This window comes from Mercenaria mercenaria, chromosome 17, assembly GCF_021730395.1.
Source record: "Mercenaria mercenaria strain notata chromosome 17, MADL_Memer_1, whole genome shotgun sequence".
NCBI classification, from domain to species: Eukaryota; Metazoa; Mollusca; class Bivalvia; order Venerida; family Veneridae; genus Mercenaria; species Mercenaria mercenaria.
Window position 1 is genome coordinate 22,279,511 of NC_069377.1, and position 19,836 is coordinate 22,299,346.

At 34.2% G+C, this 19,836-nt stretch overlaps 2 protein-coding genes across 2 annotated transcripts; both read right to left on the reverse strand.

Annotated features, from left to right (window-relative positions):
• Positions 1-2,504: 2,504 nt before the first annotated feature.
• Positions 2,505-7,729, reverse strand: LOC123537220 (uncharacterized). The gene is made up of 4 exons (XM_045320858.2): positions 7,593-7,729; positions 5,512-6,176; positions 4,009-4,223; positions 2,505-2,775 (listed from the first exon to the last, which is right to left on the reverse strand). Exons 1-4 carry the CDS (start codon positions 7,618-7,620, stop codon positions 2,535-2,537), a joined length of 1,149 nt encoding a protein of 382 aa, XP_045176793.2. The 5' UTR covers positions 7,621-7,729; the 3' UTR covers positions 2,505-2,534.
• Positions 7,730-10,887: 3,158 nt separating this feature from the next.
• LOC123537077 (cartilage intermediate layer protein 1-like) lies at positions 10,888-16,260 on the reverse strand. Its single transcript, XM_053529245.1, has 3 exons — positions 14,447-16,260; positions 13,013-13,260; positions 10,888-11,861 (listed from the first exon to the last, which is right to left on the reverse strand). The coding sequence occupies exons 1-3, from the start codon at positions 16,142-16,144 to the stop codon at positions 11,639-11,641; spliced, it is 2,169 nt and encodes a 722-aa protein (XP_053385220.1). The 5' UTR covers positions 16,145-16,260; the 3' UTR covers positions 10,888-11,638.
• Positions 16,261-19,836: the final 3,576 nt, after the last annotated feature.

The following is a 19,836-nucleotide window of genomic DNA, read 5'->3' on the forward strand; positions in this document are numbered from 1 at the left end:
GTTTAATATTGTCTCATAGTATCCTGTGTCATCATTCCCCGAACCTCAAACCCCATCCAACCCCCAAACACACATCGCTCGCACGTATATATTTAATAGAAACTTTTAAAATAACAAGCTGTTAGAAAACACTTGCACTATAACAGACATGTTCCTTGCATAACCATCTTCCATAAACCAAAAGCAAGCGGTGAGTGATCTAGGCGCCAACATTAAATCGCCCTTATTGAATGTACGCACGTATTGAGTGTACAATATACTGACTAAAGGATATGATTAGGTTTTACATAGGTACATTCAATGTGTGTATACACTCAATGTGGAGAAATAATGCGGACTGTGATTTAGGGCCATCATGTTCATCCTGTTGTATTTACTGTAAGTGTAGAAATATTCGCGGGCTTCAAATTTTCGCGATATTCGCGGTGATCGGCAGTCCGCGAATTCATCATTACCGCAGTTATTTCTACACAAATGTCTATTTAAAAGTCATATTTTCGAAGAAATGCGAAGCATCTCAAAACACTAGCAAACACTTGCAAATATGCACAATAAAGAGTGTCAAAAGTGTCAAACACGGCATTCAAAACAAGCATAATATACATACACATAAAAAAAGATAATAAGTAAGGGCAGATTTCTCGGAAGCACAGAACACAGAAAGCTGTAACGGAAAAAATATTACAGACGGGTTGCTTAAAAAATCTAACAAGTACATACAAATGTATGCCAAATATAGATGTGAAGGAAGTGGTAAGGGGTAGAAAGGGGGTGGGGGAGGAGGTTGAAGGGGAAAGTAGAACAAGGATGACTATACAAAGGGAATACTACGTTCCTTAATCACAGTTACACTACAACTTAAACCACACTATCGCAGACATTCATATACCAAAGATAAACACATAACCACACCCAACTAACTAACATAGAAGAACAAACAAGTAAGATACAAGAACACTGTAGGGCACCGCTTTAGACACACAAGCACACAAATGCACACCTATAAGCAGGAAAAACAATCGTGTACCGCCTTATGGTTCTGGCAGTCAAACAAAGGGGGCACGATAACTAACTCATAGTAAAGGGGAGAGGAGATGCCTAAAATACGAGGTAGCGCAAATGCAAGGGGAAAGGATGGGGCGATAGGGGGAGTGAGGAGAAGGGGAAATAAACGCTTAAAACAATCAAGACAACATGCGCAACAGAAAATACAAGACAGACAGAAAACCAATTGAAAATAGGGGCACCGCCTTGGAACGGTCAGTAACCTATATAAAGGAAACTGGGGCTTTAAACGCATTTAGGACATGCCAACCTCGCACTTACCCTATTTTCAACAAGTTAGACAACACAATGTAAATAAAATCCCCGCTGATAAAGGCTCTAACAATAGCGGAAAAATACCAGATTAATTAACATGTCACAGTACATATATGCGAAACGCTACAGTACACGTAATCACTATACTGCTTCATTGTATAGGTGTGCCAGGTGTGTTTTTCAGCTTCCAAAGCACCACTGTTCCCAGATATCATTATCCTCTTTGTTTTTCGCTTTCTTTTTGCGGACTAGGTAGGGGTCCGGCTTTTTATCGGAGCTCTCAACAAGCACCCACATTTGCAACATTTTTAACAATGATTGAAAATGATTGAAAAGCTGGGGGAAAAGTATACTCAGAGTAATTTTAGGCAACTGACAACAAATCACAAACAGATTAATGACGTAATTGTGCTCATATTCAATGTTACAACTAGTGCTAATTATGTACTGTTATGTATTATACATATGACTGATCCATGACATTTTCCCCATTCGTCTGTGTTTTATACGAGTTAAATCTCTTGTAGTAGTTACCCTTAAGTGGATATTTTGCCGGGTGCGAATTCATGATTTTAAGCCTATATGTATCCCATGGTGTCCGCGAATTCAAACTTGCGTGAATATATCTACGATGCCAAAATTGGACCGTTCCGCGAATATTTGTCTCCACGATTATATATACACTTACAGTACCAGTACGCATATGTTTTAGTGAAGTTCAGATGTCACTCATACCCGTAATTGCTGCAATTGTACTTGCTCATCGGGGGAAGGTGTTTAAAGCATTTTGCTTCAACCGCTAAAATGTCTCCAATATAATTTGATGCTGAATTACAGGTCTTTTTTCATATTTCCTTTCCGGTCCATAAAACAGTATAATGATCGGCATCGCTATATATGAACAGGAGCATGAATGTCGATATACCTTTCCAGCTCTGCCAACTTCATGTAGATCCAAGGGTCAGTATCCTTTGTTATATTATACCGAATAAAGATCGAGGTTTAATATGTTTATATGTTTAAAAAAAAGTTGTTATTAGATAAAATAATAGTTAGGACGGTGTTGTACTATAAATTACGATGCGTGCCATATACAATGCCAGTCATTATACAATCTTATTGACCGAACGACGTCTCACTGTAAAAGGTACCCAATCAAAAGTAAAATCACTATAACACATGAATGAATTTGATACAATATTTATTGATATGTTTCAACCAACTTTAGGCAAAGCACATGGTTTTGTACAGTCATACGATATAAAGTAGTTTGTGGTTGGATTCATGTCGTATGGTGGGTAATACTGGTCGCTTCCCGTGTAACAGTTTGCCTTTGCTCTGTCATGTGTCGAGTCTTTATAAATTCCTTCCTTTGGCCCATAATTATCGTCTACCCGAAGATCGATCGAAAAAAATGTGTCGTTCGATTGTAAACCTTTCACAGTAGGAGCGGTTCTGAAATGTAAACTGGATGTCAAAAATTTGCCAAAATATTTCAAATCTTGAAAGGCAAATATCTTCTTTTTAGCAATTAAACTAGCAGACGTTCTTCAAAACATTTCGTAGTAATGAACGAAGAAATAGTCTGAAGTTTGAAATTTCATTCTTTAACTTAGAACTGCAAAATGATAATTTTTAGCATTGCAGTTCGAATCGAGAATAAAAAATTGGAAACTGCAAAATATTTTGAACATAACAGCTATTTGCAAATTATAGTTCAGTTTTTCAGTTCGAAACTGACTGCAAAATGTTGCAAAATTCAAATCCTTTAATGTGGACATTTTTTCTTTTTGCATTACGAATAGCAACATGTGGAGGGTACGGCAAAGTGCAGACAAATTTATCTTAACATCTATCAAAATAATATAATTACAAATTTGTATTTGACTTTGTTTTTACACGACCAATAGAATTATACTCTGTTGTATTTCTTTCTTTCGTCACATCGACTTTAATATTTTATTCAGGGTAGAAAAAGCTCATCATTTCTAATTAAACGTTAACACATTATACGTAAACCTACGATAATGGCCAATAATCGCGCTCACAAGAGGTTGCGTTTGATACAATTAGATTACAATACAAACAAGTGTTTCGTATATGTACATGTACGAGGGATAAATCCATAGATATCAACGACTAACGAACATCTTATTATGTTAAAACTCATACTAGTTAATCTTTTACGGGAACTGTGGTAAAATGTAGATCAAGATGATCCTAGATCGCTCACCTGAGTTTCAAAACTTGTTTGAACAGTTTTGGTAAAGGGTCATGCAAGAAAATGTCTGTTAAATTATTTTGATATATGTCAGTGTTTGCTGACAGAAAGATTTTTAAAGTTTCCATTCAATAAATACGGATTGGCATTTTGTTGTGTGTTTATGTGTAGAGGGCGGAGGGGGCGCGGGCGGAGGATGAGGGGTGGTATTATTGGGATATATTTGTCATGTATATCAACTTACACAGCGGGTTGTGCATATATGTACATAATTATAGCATAATGTGTAGTGTATGGTGATAGCAAAATAGTTGGCCAAACTGACTAAATTCTTCATGTATTCGGTGAATATTTGGATTTTGAAATGAATGTCTTCAAGTATCGAGAAAATCTCTTGAATTTGTTCCAACATATCGCTGCACACAGATAATTTACATTTGTAACGGAGCATGTATAATTACACTTACTCAATTTTACAACAATACGCTGAGGGAAATGAAATGTTTCCAACCACGTGTGTTATAGGCGACAATCCATTGACAGTACATCGGAACTCCATGCAAGCAGCTTTTACTTCACTATCATTTGTAGGAGAGGCTTTAGGTCCAGCTTCAAATGTCCCATAAGCAGATGCAGTATTGTCGTAGCTTGATAGATGGAGCATGGACTGATAAGACCGTATCTAAATGAAAAACTGTTTCTTGTTAATATATTTGATATGTAGAAACTTTTCCTGGACAATATTTATTTACCGAAGAAAGATAAAAAAAACACAACAACTTGAAACGAACCTAATGTGTAGCTTTCAAGAAGAACAAATGGATTTAAGTCACATCGAAATAATTTCATATATTAAGGAATGTTTCAACTGGGGACGTCACCAGTTGGCCGTCCCTTTGTAAAATTATGGTCAATAAAAAGTTTTGCACATTTTATTACCTCAAACCAAGTATGCATATATTTTGATTGGTTGCTTTCTTTGCTTCCAAAGGATCTTCTTGTATATTTTGTTAAAACTCATTTTAATGTTTTTAAATTTTCCAAAATTTGTACAGCTTCATGGAAATGCTTAATGTTTTTAAAGTCGCATGCCAGAGAATCATCGTTGTTCTGCTAGGTCGCCTCGGGAATATGCCATCAAGATTATGGATGAGAACGAGTGCTGTGTTGCTGCTTACGAATACATCCAGAAGATTTTTTATAACGATCCATTAATAAATGAGCCAAAATAAAAAAAAGCGATACTTTTTCGTTTCTTAAAATGGCTGAACATTACAAAGGATTATTTCATAAGAATGGCTCAAACATTCTTCATGTGGCTCTTAATCTATGGCTAATTTCTAACATAAAACTAAAATTGTGTAACATTTTGCATTTTAGCCTATGTGAACCCCCATATCCTGTCAAAATCGTGTTAACCTTAAATTCAAAATTAATTTAGGGGAAAAATCTTACTACGAGTCACTCACAAGTAATTATTTATCAACTAACAACAAGAAACAGAACAGTTTAAATGTTAAAAATAGGATATGTATTATTAATTGTACAGCTATATGATAGCCACTCACATCAAATAATAGGGCGATCGGACGAATAATGTATGAATATTTGGATATATCATATTGTGTTTCTGAAGAAACACAGACAGACAAACAGACAGACAGACAGACAGATATACGGAAACTTTCGAACTATTATTAATTTTGTCACAAAACTTTATAAACACTAGCCTTGCTTATTTCTAAAAACGTCGACACAATGAGAAAAACCTTCCGATCAAAAATTTCCCTCGAAAATTAGATCTAATGTTTGAAAAATTTAACAAAAATCATGCTTGAAAAAAATTCACTTACTAGTTAATTTGGTTATTCAATAGAAAGCAAAATGTAAGATATAACTATTTAGCTAACGTTTGCATACAACCCAATGCACATAATGTTTTTCAGTAATACATGTATTATCATATTTACCTTTACTTTAATTTTCATGAAGCAAGCTTGGTATCCTGGTGCTCCTTCTGGCAGAAAGTACCAAGAAAGCGGCTTTACGTACGTGTCTAATGGAAGAGTTGGTGTTAACTTTTCTGCTTGTGCCAGAAAAGAGTACACAAAGTGAAAATTCTTGGTACCAGCATTGAGACATTGATTTAATTCAAATTCGTTATAAACAGGTCCACTTTTACCCAAAATAGTACCCCAACTGCGAACATTGAAGTATATTTCTTCCATGCGAGTTTGAATGTCAAAGGTGAATTGACGCAGTATAGCTTGTTTGCCTTTGGGAGCAGCATACAAACGTTCCAGATTTCCAGTTGATTTGCTTCCGGTCTCAACAAAGAGAATGGCTTGTTTACGACAAAATGATAGCACACATGCGTGACCATTTCGATCTGTTTTGCTTGAAGAGTATCCAATATATTTATCCGTGTCGGAACGTTCACGAGTAACTGCATACACATTGGCACCTTTCGAGTACGTTTCAGTTAGATCAGGTGATTTATAAACAACAACACTCACATAGCAAGGGTAGACGAATTCTCCGTTTCTTTCTGTTATATTTGTCAGTGGGTTAACTGTAGGTACGATGGTGTCATGAATCGTTACATTTATTGCATCTGTGCTTTGGTACAATACCCCTGAAATGAACAAACTTTACTCTATAAAGTCTTTGATCGAGTGATCACAGAGTCGTCCCTTTAAAAGAGCTGGATATGATAATCGTGAAGATTTTTAATTGAATTGAAAGCATTAATTAGTTCAGTTTTAGACAATTATTATTCGCAAAAACAAGGACAAATATCCAACAAAGAATGCCTCGTTCTAAAATCGCAGTCTCCCTTATACCCAAGTCACACTTACCAACACACACACACACACACACACACACACACACACACACGCGCGCGCACGCACGCACGCACGCACGCACACTGATTTTACGGCTATTAGAATAAAACATGATGACCAGATTTGGGAATGGCCATTGGTTTAACCTCAACCAAACGTTTTTAAGCCGTTACGATTCATCAAAAATGTTCTCCATGGGAAGGCATACTTACCCTCATGTACTTGATTAACAAATTAATTCGTTTAGTACAGAAACCGTCTGTCTAATGGAATTAAGTCAATGTACATTTATAGCAGAATTCCACTTGGAGCTACATGTTGCGGGCATTAGATGGTATATGTAAAGGGCATGAGATGCAATATATGAGGGGCATAAAGAGATGCAATATATGAGGGGCATAAAGAGTAATGTACATTTCAACACCAAACGTTAGAAGGCTAAGTCAAACCGAGTCTGGTGTTATTATGCTTTGTTGTATTCTATGCTTCCAAATGCTCCTTTTAGATTTTAACACACATATCTCTTGCTGATTAATAATAATCAATATCGGTTGTTTGAATAGAAGTGCTTTATTTACAAAAAGCAAAACTGATATATCTAAAATATGAATTCAATCAAATCCATATTCATTACGTGTATATTTCATGATGATTATTATGATCTTGGTCTCGGTTAAGTTGACACTGCGCAATTACAATTTGTTTCTAGTTATGCCATGTACCATCAAAGTTGCTAGTCAAGATCGTCAGTCTACTCGTGTTTTGTAAGTTATATGAAGATTGCATAAAACATTTGGCCTCAAATATGTAAACTGTTTGAATTAAAGTCATTGCAACTATGTCAAGGGCAGTGACCCTAGCATTTATAAAATTGGTCATTTTCCCACATGACTGATATCAAGTAAATAAAGCACTTTATTGAAACAATCCATAAAGACTACGCAAAACATTATAAGGTTAACAATGTAAACAGTAAAATATTACGAATTTATATATTTAAGTACATATTTACTCCATTTTGCCAATTGTATAGCTTGACCAAGAACTTGTAATCATATTCGTTCAATGTAAGTTATAATTAGATTGTTAAGGAGATGCGGCTTATTGAAATTAATCATAATTGTAGACTAAAAGCGAAATTCTTAACCATGATAGTCAGACTGCACGTACTGTCAGTAAACATTAATAAGCACAAATGTACGTACACAAGAGTAAACATTTTATATAATCCATAATTATTCCCTTCCAACAGACAGAAAAATGGAGATAAGAGAATAAGGAGAGGTTAGCTAACAGTAAACGTCACTGAGAAAAAGCCATCTTGCATGTAAGTGCTTTAGTGCAGTCGTGCCGGTAATGTGTCATAGACTTGATGTACCGGTATGTATAAAAGAAAGCTGCATTGATATGTCGTATATTCCTCTATTACAGAGCGGACAGAGTTATCCAGTGGTGACACTGTCTAACTACGAAAGAAGGGATTGTGAATTCGAGCGCGAGCTCCTCAAGGTAAAATGACTAGCATTCAGATAAATCCCCGTGTGCTAAAGTACCAGGGAAACTCTAAAACGAAGCGTCAAATTTAACTTGGTCGATCGTCCAAGTAAAATTACTAACTGGAAGATTCGCCCATATTAGTTACCGGTGGCGGCCATAGCTAAGCTCTCTCACATACACGCATGCGCGCAGGCACACACGCGCGCAAGCACAAACGCACACACGCAAACACACACGAACTCTGTCAAACACGCACGCACGCACGCACGCACACTTATTATTAACACAAATACGGAGTGAAAGGCGGCCATATTCTCACTTGCTGTAAAATGGGGAACGTAACTCCGTAATTACTCTCACTTCTATACTTTATTAAATTATTCATCAGGTTTTGTTAAACTACACCTAATTATTTTAATTAACTGTCTGGGCAGAAATGTAACAAGTTTTAGAAACAACTAAATTAAATAGTATACTAAATATAAACACACTAAATGGATGACCTATTTTATTCAATATTAAAATTCCAAAAGTCAAAAGGCTGTGGTAACTTAAAAATAATGCGGTGTCAAGTCTGGTCAGGCGGAGGTACTACATTACAATGGTTATGTATGGCCTGTGCCCTCCTGATATAATTCCTTTGCATCTGAACTCCAGCAATGATTTTATTCAACGACAAATCACTGCGAAGGGACACAGCCCAAGTGATATGATTATACGCATCTGACCGACAAACAATGGTGTTATTCAAGGGCAAATCACTATTGTAGATATATTATTACTATTTGTAAACGTTATCCTCTACATCATTGAAGATATTCACAAATATTTGCGTGTCTTGTGTTATTTTCTTTCCCAGCGCGTCGCAACGACGTTTGACGCTGCAACCTAATAATTGTGTCAAACAAACACTACTTACTGCATGTGTTACACAGTAACACACAGTTTCGGTCTCCTTTGCTGAATATTGAAATAAATAGGGTTGTGTCAGAATGCAGCACGATACAAAACTGATATATGTTTGAATCCATCATCACCACTTCAAATTTAAAATTTGAATGTTTACACTCGTACCGAAGTACAGAAGTCGAAAATTAAACTGATACTTATAGAAGTCAAAATAACACCAACGTCCTATAAAAAAGAAAATATTACATCTTATACATATCAAAAAGGGAATCCAATAAATATCATTTGAAGTACGTTTTGGAATCGAAACGTGTATCTGTATATTCGACGTAAGCTGGTGCTAGGAAGGTGTGCGAAATGGTGCACATTTTATAATCTTTTATGGACAGACTAAATCAAAGCAAGACTGAATTCATGTTGCTTGAAACAAGAAAGTGAACAATATTTTCATTTGACTCCTGAATAGAAAGTTTTATGTTACAATGTTAATAATACTTACCTAATACATCAAATCATTCTCTTGAGCGGAATTTGTTTACTTATCTCATCACTTATGTTCCCAATGTTTTTGGTGTTAATGGATTCTTTAATTGCAATAACAATTATTAAAAGCCCCTTCCATCATTTTTAACATCCATGCACATATATATTTGAACTGTAAGTTTCATGTGTAACCGGTGAAAATATACAATTAAGTGTCCAGACGAACCAGGCCAAAAGACAATCATCAATATTGCGTACTTCTAAAGTCTTCAGTCGTTTAATAATCTTTATCATGCACTCACTTTCAGGGCAAATTATCATTATTGGTATGTTATAAAGTTCCTTGAATATCTTTAAAATCTTTTGAAATACTGTATTTAATGTGAAGTGTCCGATTAGAAATTTTGCTCAATGGATATTTAAATGAACATTTCTCTGTTTACATACCATTTCGTGTCTCAACATTCACTCGGTGGGGAAAACTTATAATTCTACTGTCCTGAAATCTAGGAACAAATACACGAGTAAATGGGTTAAAATAATCTTTTAGCTCTCTGTTTGATCCACTTATTGTGATAACAATATGTGTGTTTTATGAGATTTACTGAGTACTTACAAATGAAACTCGATGAATGAATATGTGACCAAGAGTGATTTTGTGTACATTTAACTGCTTAAAACTTCCCAGTAGTGTTAAAAAGGTTTAAAAGAATGTGTTCCTTGACCAGTATGTGATTATTTTGTCATTGTCGCACGAGTGTTTAGTTGTGTGAATAAATTTGTTATGAATATACGCATTTATACACTGTTCTAGAGGTTCGTTTAAACTATGTAGGCTGCGTTTTAGTTTAACTTTGAACTAGGAGATATACATTGAATATCTTACAAAACATTTCTTCTTTAATGATTTCGATTTGTACCTAATTGTCCATAGCTTGATATATTCATACGATCCAGAAAATAATTTTTCTTCGTATTTCTCTTTCTAGTCTGGCTTCCTCAATGTCGTAGAGTACATATATTACCGGATCTATGTACTTCTTATATCTATATCTGTGAATAATCAATATGTTCCCGTAGTAAGTATTACGTGTAGTAGGCATTCATCTAGCGGGAAATGATTTCAATTACACTGTTTTATAATTATAATACAGAGACTTGTAGTCTGTGTTCAGACCCCGTGTTTTGTTCACAGGAGATAACTCCTGAGGCTATCCAAATTTTGTTTAGTTATGTCCTTTTTTCTTCTCAAAACAAATAATCAGAGCAAATGCTGATGAAGTCAGAATGTTTTACAGAATTATTTTTTCTAACAAAATGGTTATCTTGTCGGTAGCCAGACTAAGGTACATGATAAGGGTTTAAGAGTGAAGATAAATGCTATATGCTTTTACCACTTACTGTTCCAAGGCGGTGTCCTTCAGTGTTTCCATTTCATGTATGTTTGTGTTTGTAATGCCTTTTTATTATACTAGTAATCGTTTATGTGTACGCAACATAGGCTTTGCAGGTGTGTGTGAGTTTTCTTGCTGGATTCTTGTCCTTGTTATTTTTCACTCAATTCTACACACTGATAAAACTTTCCAAAAGTTATAAAGCACAAACAGGAAGCGGCTTAGGTGATCCGTTTATTTTTACATAATGGTATAAAATGATAATCTATATCATGTCACAAATATCAAGTAGCTACATTATCGTAACAAATATTTAAAATAGATGAAAAAAGAAGAGTTTCCTTGATGTAATGAATACTTTCCCAATCAAACAGCAAAACCTATAATCAGTCTTCAAGTCCTAATCTGTGCCAAAATTTATTCATGCTTGCGGCTATATAATTGGATTAGAAAGTTGACAAAAATCATTTAACGTTAAATTTCCCTCATAATTTTGCCAAATATAATCCTGCGTAAACAAAATCAAATGAGGCGATTACCGCTGAATTTCTCAAGATAGACGTGTAACGGTTTCTGGGCACTGTTCTGCCGGCTTTCGTAACATCTTATTTAATTTAATTTATATACAACTATGTGATGTGAAGATGTAACGGTACATAATTTCGACGTCCGAAATAGAGTGCACAATTTTAGCCTATTTATTAGGAGTACGATTTGTATAAAAGTAATGTCATCTCTGATTGTAACTGAATATACACAATAAACTTAGATTACATTTGGTGAATGTCATGAACAGACTCAATCAAACCGTGTCTGCTACATTTTACCTGTTTGTATTTATGCTTCAAAAGAATCGTCTTAGCTTTATTTATTTTAGTGACATCTCCCTGCATAAGAAAAACTGCAATTCAGCTAAATAACGTAACAATACAAATCCAAGTAATAAGCATCGCAAAAAATAAACGAGTTTATATACAGTCAAATTCCACAGCTGCATTCACGAGCGGCAACATTCCGTTTCCTACTGATCCAGTATCTTTCCCTTGAAAGCAGTAATTCTGCGTGTTTGCTTTGTTTTCATTCTTCACATACACACCATATTTAGGTCCATAGTCCTTCTCAGCCTCGGCATAGAATTGGAATCCAGCGCCAGATGGGAGTACAGTTACGTTGATATCTTTTTTCAGCTGTCTAAAATTTAAAAAAAAACGCTGTCACCAAATGTTAGGTTTAATGCAAGATTTGTCTGAGAGCGTAATGTTGTGTGTGCTTGACAATGTTAACCGCCAGAAGATCGGTTAAATATTTCAAATCCGATTATGTGAACAAAAGTTTTAATCTTTAACTTTTCCTTTTTATTTTGCTTCCAAGATAATCCAAAACAATGTAGTTTATACATATCAGCTGATTCTGGATCACAAAAATTAGTACAAGGATTTCGACTCGAAGTGTCGTCAAGTTGGCTGATTATTGTCCAAAAATTACAATAGTTACTCGATATGCAATTCAATAATCCTAATACACACCTGTATTGATTTGTTTTGTTTTTATTCGGGAGACGCACATGTATTTCCTGATGCGCATTTTCGGATTTTCGAGTATCTCTGAGTTTTCATTAGGACGCTTAAGGGATTTTTTTATCATTACACTGATACTAATAACTAACTTGTTTTCCTCATTTAATTACACCTCAATATGCATTTTCGTCAAGACTTCATTAGTGAAGTATCATCATGTCTACAAATATAAATATTTTCTGCAGGTCCTTTCTTAAAAACAATTACTCTTAGTTTAACATAAATACGCCTTGCAATTGTTTTCATTTGGACTTTATTCTCACACACGACAATATATCATACAGAGACTTTCCAGTTTATATGATGGAGGGATATCTCAGATGCCAGACCAGATATTTTCTTTCATCTCGGACGGGAACCAGGATATAGCCATTGACCTTCTGTGAGCACAATTATTGACCTTCTAAAAAAAAATCATACACACAGAGTGAGGTTTTGACCCCACAGAAGTCAAAGTCAGTGACCTTAAGCACACATTTTCATTCTGATTTCGGGGTTATTTAAAATGAACCAAAAGTATTAAATTTCAGCTTTAAATTTATGACTGTTATAAAAGTAAGAAACTTATATCAAAGTTAAATTTAACATTAAAATATACAATTTGCTCGACTGTACATTTCTTTGTTGAAAAATGACACTAACCCCGATGCAAAATGTAACAACATAAAGTTTTAGCTGAATGGTCAGTTTTAAACGATATTCTGACGTTTGAAAATGATGTAAAGTAAAATGAAACGCATATTTATTATAAATTGAAAAGAATACCTGAATCGACACCGTGCTTTGGGAATCGGATTAAGTCTGACTTCTAGAAGAGTTGAAACATTTTTCATTATGTTTCCAGCATCATTCACCATGCCTGGACATCGGAATTCAATACAAGAAGCTCTCTCGTCTATATTGGCGTAAGTTTTATCTGGTTGTGGACCAACATCATACATCCCGTATTGCCCTCCTTGGGCACTGCTCTGGTTACTTATTCCAAGGAAACGGATATCAAAGTTATTTTTGATCTGAAAAAAATAATTCATTACTTCAGAAGTAAATGATTTTTATCTAAATTTGTTTTTATGTATAAATACTGCCTTAAACTCATTAAATCACTTGCTTTTATAACTTGATCAGCATTATAAACGGGAAACTGGCCTATTCTGTCATACTCTTGTGACGATGGATTCCATCAGGAATGAGGTGTCGAGAGTGAGTAATATAAGTTGTAGAACTTCTTTCTAAAATAAATAATATATAAACTAAAAGCTAGATATAAAAATTGCAGTGCCACCAATTAAATCAGAATGAGCAATTACCAATAAATCACTAATCTAAATTTCGCTGAAGGTATTTTAAATTAAAGAGTATAATGTGCGATTTCTTTATATAGCGAGTTTGGCAGATAAACGTGATTGCTTAAACGAGAATAGAAATAAAAGATCTATGTAAAACAGATATGCCTCTAAGATAAGTACAAAGACATTAAGCACAAGTGTTCTTCAGTTGCAAGGCGGGTTTTTTTCATTCTCGAAGTCATTTTGATCTTGACCTTTGACTTACTGACACAAAAACAATAGAGGTCATTTGCTGACCAGAGATATTCGCCCTGTTATGATAGACGACAGTAGACTAAAACATTATCATTAAGCGAAAACCGTTTTTACTCTTCATGTCTTTTGACCTACAGACCCAACAATAGGGGTCTTTTACATTAATTTTGACGTACAGAATCCCGAAACAACAGGACAATCTAATGACCACAGGCAGAAAAACCTGTTAAATATTTTCGTTTTCTAGTTAATTATCGGAAACAAACAGAAAATGAGTAAAACAAAATATTCCTCTTCTTCATAGGGGCATAATAATTATGTTTGATTATTTTTTGTTTTTGTTGTGTTTAACGTCACACCGGCGAATATCCAGCTTTGGTGGTGAAAGAAGACTCCGTGTGATCCTCCGTGCCTGATTTCATCACGGGCGAGCACCTGGGTAGAACAACTGACCTTCCGTACATCATCTTGATGGCTTCCTCACTTAAAGAATTAAGCGCTGCCAGTAAGGCTCAAGCCTATATCGGAGATGAGCAAGTGGTTTGAAGTCAGCGACCTTAAACGCTCGGCAATGGAGATCTCCGTATTTTGTTATGAGAAACAGTGAGATAAAAGGCAAATAAATCTGCCTTAAATGCCTCGTAGAAAATAATTCTACCTTAAGCAAAACCTTTATGAAGCATACACGTCTTGCTTGGGAATCTGGTGGCATTGGGTTCCAAGAAAGCCTGTTGTTGTAAATATTTTCTGATACGTGAACATTCAGCTTAGGATCTTTTCCATAACGCATACCGAAACGGAATTCAAAACCATTGGAAGATGCTATGCACGCTTTTTCATCTTCATAAAAGTAAACTGGGCCTAATCTGCCATCAAATCCTTCGTAATTCCTTGAGTATAACACAACTTCTGTTGAATTCTTGATATTTGTTGCATTATATCCCAACGGTAAATCATGTTTCGGAAATGCAATGAGTCGCGCGCCCTCCTTTTCAGCATATAGGTAAACTTCGGAATCGCAAAATATTTTTAAGCATTTGCGTCCGTTCAGAACTGGTTGAGTCTCAAAGCCTTTGTAGATATTTTTTCTGAAATCTCTGGTTACTGCCGTTACGGACACCATATCTTTAGCGATGTCCTTTCCACTCAAGTCTGAATAAACCGCAACATTTACAAAGCATGCGCCTCGATGTTTTACAGCGTCTCTTACAACATACGTCTGTGTTTTATAAACAGCGACACGACTAGTAACAACTCTTGTATCCCAATTATATTTCCTTACACCCCACCAATTTCTATAGTAGTTCTTATAGGTAATAGTTTGTTGTACTTCTTTTGTATAATCCAGTACAGTCCTTGTAGCATAAACGACAGGATCTTCGAGCACAATTGGTGGAACATTTTGTCCTGTTATATCAGATCCAACAAATACTTGTTCGAGTAAACGTCGCCTTGTTGAAGATACTTTAGCTTCCATTTTACCAACAGAATTCCAAGTTCCAATATTGTCATCAAATTTCCACAGTTCAACATTAGGTTCACCTGAATCACTGTATGATACATTAATAACAGTCGGGTCTAATTCAAACTGTATAGGTTTACTTAATTCTAAAGGATTGCCACTATCGTCTTCAAAATGAGTCCTAAAAACTCCGTATGTTTCCAACGGACAATTTTCGCCATCTTCTTGATATGAAAATTCTCCACCTGAAGCCTCGAAGTCTTCAAGATTTCTGGGATCCATATAATGAACCTGAGCTTTGGCTTTACCTTTATAGGGTTCGCCGTCAATTGTAACAAGGGAGTTTTTAGGAATTAATATACCTCCTGGCGATTTTGACCCTCTGGCTGTCCCAGCTTGCATCGCAAAGTCTGAATCAGAATGAAAGTCTATGGGTTGTGGGCGAAATGGTAAGACTATATTTATTGACGTGCTTGTTCCAGGTTTTAATTCTATGGTTTTTGTGGTATCAATTAACGTTTTGAATATGGTGTCCATAAGTCGAACAACTATCTTCTCTAAATAAACTGGAACTTCAAACGAAAAGAAACCAAGAAGGTTCGTCATTGCTGTTTGTTTTCCATATACAAGAATCGTTCCTAATTTTAATGGAATAAGAGTTCCATTCTCTCCACGTCCAAATGCATTTCCTGAAACTATTGTCTTCAAAAAGCATTTCCGACAAGAACATGACGAAACACGTGTCGCTTTATACTTGAATCCATCGCACTGTATATCAACCAAATCGTCGGCATTAGAATCGCAACAATAATGCGGCCACCATTCAGTACATGTAAAATTATCTGTCAGAGACCTGGTAACACATGGAGCTTGTCCACAAGTGCCAACATTCATAGTAGAATTTTTGCTTGTGTCACCACTGACATAGCAGCCTACTGGAAGATCTTCAAGCAACGGCTGAGGGCTACCGCATGAATCAGTTACACCATCTAAAATTAAGCGATACAGTTAATATAAGAATTCCGAATTTGATTGCTTGCAAACTTTAGCTGAAAAGGAGCAAAATCAATTTATTGCTTAGCAGTATTATTTTCATATGTATTATTGAAAAATTGTTATTTAACAAAAGTTTAAAACAAAAAAGAATCGAAGCTTAAAGATTTATCAATGTCACCAACTTCCTTTGATGGAGAAAATAATTCAAAAAAATAAAAACCCCTTTGGAGGCAAGGAAATCAAAAATCCCCCCGCTGAATGTATTAAAAGGGATAATTTCCATCAGTATTATTTTGCAAGAATAGAGGAAAAACCCTTTAGCTTTTAAAAAATGTGGGAAATGATAGTAGTTATTCTGTTTTGCGAGAATGTTTAAAATACATCTTCAAACTTAAAAACTCCTTTCACAGAAATTTTGGCGTCTTTGATTCGCGATCGCTTCTTTTTCTGTATAACATTTATAAACCCCCTGATCAGAAATTTTAACATTCGAACGTAATGTTCCTTTTTGATCTTGGTCCTAGGGTTCCAAGCCTCTGAACCTGGTTTTTTTCAGATTTTCAAAACCAAAAAAAAATTTAAAAGACTGAAATATAAATGGGGTTTATAATTCGAGATTTGGTTTTGCACTTTTTGGGTAGCTTTGTTCAGTTTGGATGTAAAGCTGAATTTACATCAGATTATTTAATAATTTTCGTTTAATCAAAAAACAAAAAGATTTCTTTTGGAAAATTTAAAAAAGCAAAATTTCATTGTAATAAATGATAACTAATTAAAGGGCAAAGGTTTTTCATGTGGTTATTGGCATGGCTAACCATATATTTCCCAAAAGGGTTACTGTGTCAATAAAAAGCTCGGGAGTGCTAATAAATTTTAAACATTCCCTTTAAAAGTTTTTTTATCCCCTATCGTTAAAAACGATTCTCGATTGTTTGATCATTATTTAAATTTTCGCGTAACGATTTTTTTTTGCCTGCCTACATTTTTTGGGTTTTCCCTATCGTATCCGGTTAAGGGTTTGTCCAAGCGTTCTGTTACTCCAACTAAGGAAAAAACAAAACCACAACGGGGATTCCTTAAAAATCAGAATGTTTTTAGCAATTTTTGGAAAATTGAAAAAAGTTCAACATACTTAACTTGTAAATAACTTATTTTTAAATTTTTAAGGCTTTTTGCTAAAAAGTGTGTTAACTTTATGAGTATCAGAAAAGGGGAATTTAAATGTCAGGGTTGGCCTTTTAACCATTTACCCCATGTATATTTTAACAATCCCCTTACCCCAATGATACTCGTTTTAACACACTATCAATTACCTCATTAGACTGTTTTAACACACTTAAGGATTCGATAAAATAGTTGAAGTCTTGAACTTGGAACATCATAAAATATAGAAAAAAAAAGTTGTTTTTACATAAAAATTGCACAGTTAAAATTAAAAATTTTTTCTAAAATTCAGGTAATTTAATAATAAAGTTTGTTTCCCCGAAAAGGGACACTAAAAGGGGGCCTTCAGCTGGACAGTTTTCAAGATTTAAAAATTAACCTTTTTCAAAAAAATGTTGAACATCTTCGTTTTGATGCTTTTGCAAAAGAAAAAGTCGGGAAAATTTCGAATAAAAAGTTGATCATTTTTTCTAAAAATTTTTGAAATTTTTATTTCTTACAAAGGAATTTTTTTTAAAGGGGAAAATTCTTGTAAAAATTTATTTTTGGAGCTTATCGACAATGCGTTTAAACATGTTTGGCCCGAGTTTATGTAAAGGTGTTGCCATTTAAAAAAAATTGTGGACGTTCAATTTCGGTTTATAATATCTTTTTATGGGATAACATTCTGCTTCACAAAAGCCCATTACTTTTAAAATTTGTAAATAAAAATTGGCTTTTTAAATTTTTGGGAAAAATAAAACGAGCCCTACAATTAAAAAATATTAAATTTGTGATTGATTTTTATATATTTTTTTATTTGTCCACCATACACTTTTTGACAGATGCCATTTGAAATTAAATCAAAGGGAAACAACATTGTTAAGAAAAAGGCAAAAATACTTTCCTGAAAGGAAATGATTAACAGAAAAAGAGAATTAAAAACCGTGAAAAAAAAATTCTTCAAATTTTAAAACGAACAAGTTTTGTCGAAATTCTATCATTCAATACATGTTTTCCCCGTTGTGTTTGTACTATCGGTATTATTTTAAAAAAATTTGCCCCCCTTTTGTAAAACAATTCCTTTGTGAAAATAAAAATAAAACATTTTCAAATTTCCGAAAACATTTTTAAAACCTTGCATTCGAATTTAAACCGCACAGTGCTGCAAATTTTTCAAAACGAAGTGACAAAAATTTTCTTTTGACAATATGGATTTAAAAAGGCGCTGCACGTCCAGAAGTGCGGCCCCCTTAATTTGGACGCTATTGGGAATTAAGCTTTTTTTCAATAAAAATGAAAACCCGGTTTTTTAATATTCTCCTTTTCTCAGTGTTCAATTTTTGGTCATACAACTTTTTTTTTCTTGTTTTGAGAGCTCAGTTTAAAGAGATCAAATACCCCATCGAACCAAAATACACTGATAGTTTAAATAAAAATACAAAAAAATATACAGAAATGAAGCCAAAAAAAAGATTTTTGTGATTTTTTAAACTTTTAAATAAAAATAAATTTAGAAAAAATTTGTGGTTCTAACAAAAATTTATTTGTAATTTTCATTTAAATTCAGGTGGCATTTTTTGAAAGACATTGAATTAAAAAAATAACGGGGTATTGGTGAAGGAAAAGCACAAGGTGAACCCAAGATTTTTTTGTTTGCATTCTAACTTTTAAATTAGGGAAAATTATGAAAAGGGGAACATTAAACTGGAATTTGGGTTTTCAGTGAAAAAAAAGGGTTGGTTCCCATAACAACCTTTAAAAACCCATAGGTCACTTGGGGAAATTACTAATTGACCTGGACCTCTAAAAAGTATGAATTTTGGGGCCAAAAACCCAAAAAAAGCAATTAAAAGCGTTGTTTGCATCATTTTTAATATATAGCCAAAAAAGTTTTTAGAAAGGGTTTTGTCAATGTTCTTATCAAACATTTGAAATTAATTAATTTTTGATTTATGCCTTAAATTTCGAAAGTTTGGTCCAAGTGTAAAAATTTTTGACTGATTAAGGGGGGTTTTTTTAAAAATTTCCTTTAATACAAACTTTTGCAAACTTTTCCCTTTAAATTTTAATAAAATAGTGCATGGAAACGTAAAACTTTACTTTTCTGTAGTACACGTGCTAAAAAACATCTAAATTTGAAAATTTTTTAAAGGTCTTAGGTTTGTAGCTATCTATCTTAAAAACTATTTATCACAAAAGTAAAAAAATATTATCAAAAGAAATTTAATTCTAAAAATAATTGTATGGATCAATTTTTAAAATAAGTTTTCATGACAATTTTGTCTGAGTAACACAGGTAAAAAATTTTGCATTTTTCTCCAATAACTGTTTTGGGGGTGGTGAAAGAAAATGCACGAGTTATCAATAACAATACTGTTGTTCAAAGGGGAAATTTAAAAGGGTTAGATATTTAAACAGAACAGCCCAAAAGGCCTGCCCATTAT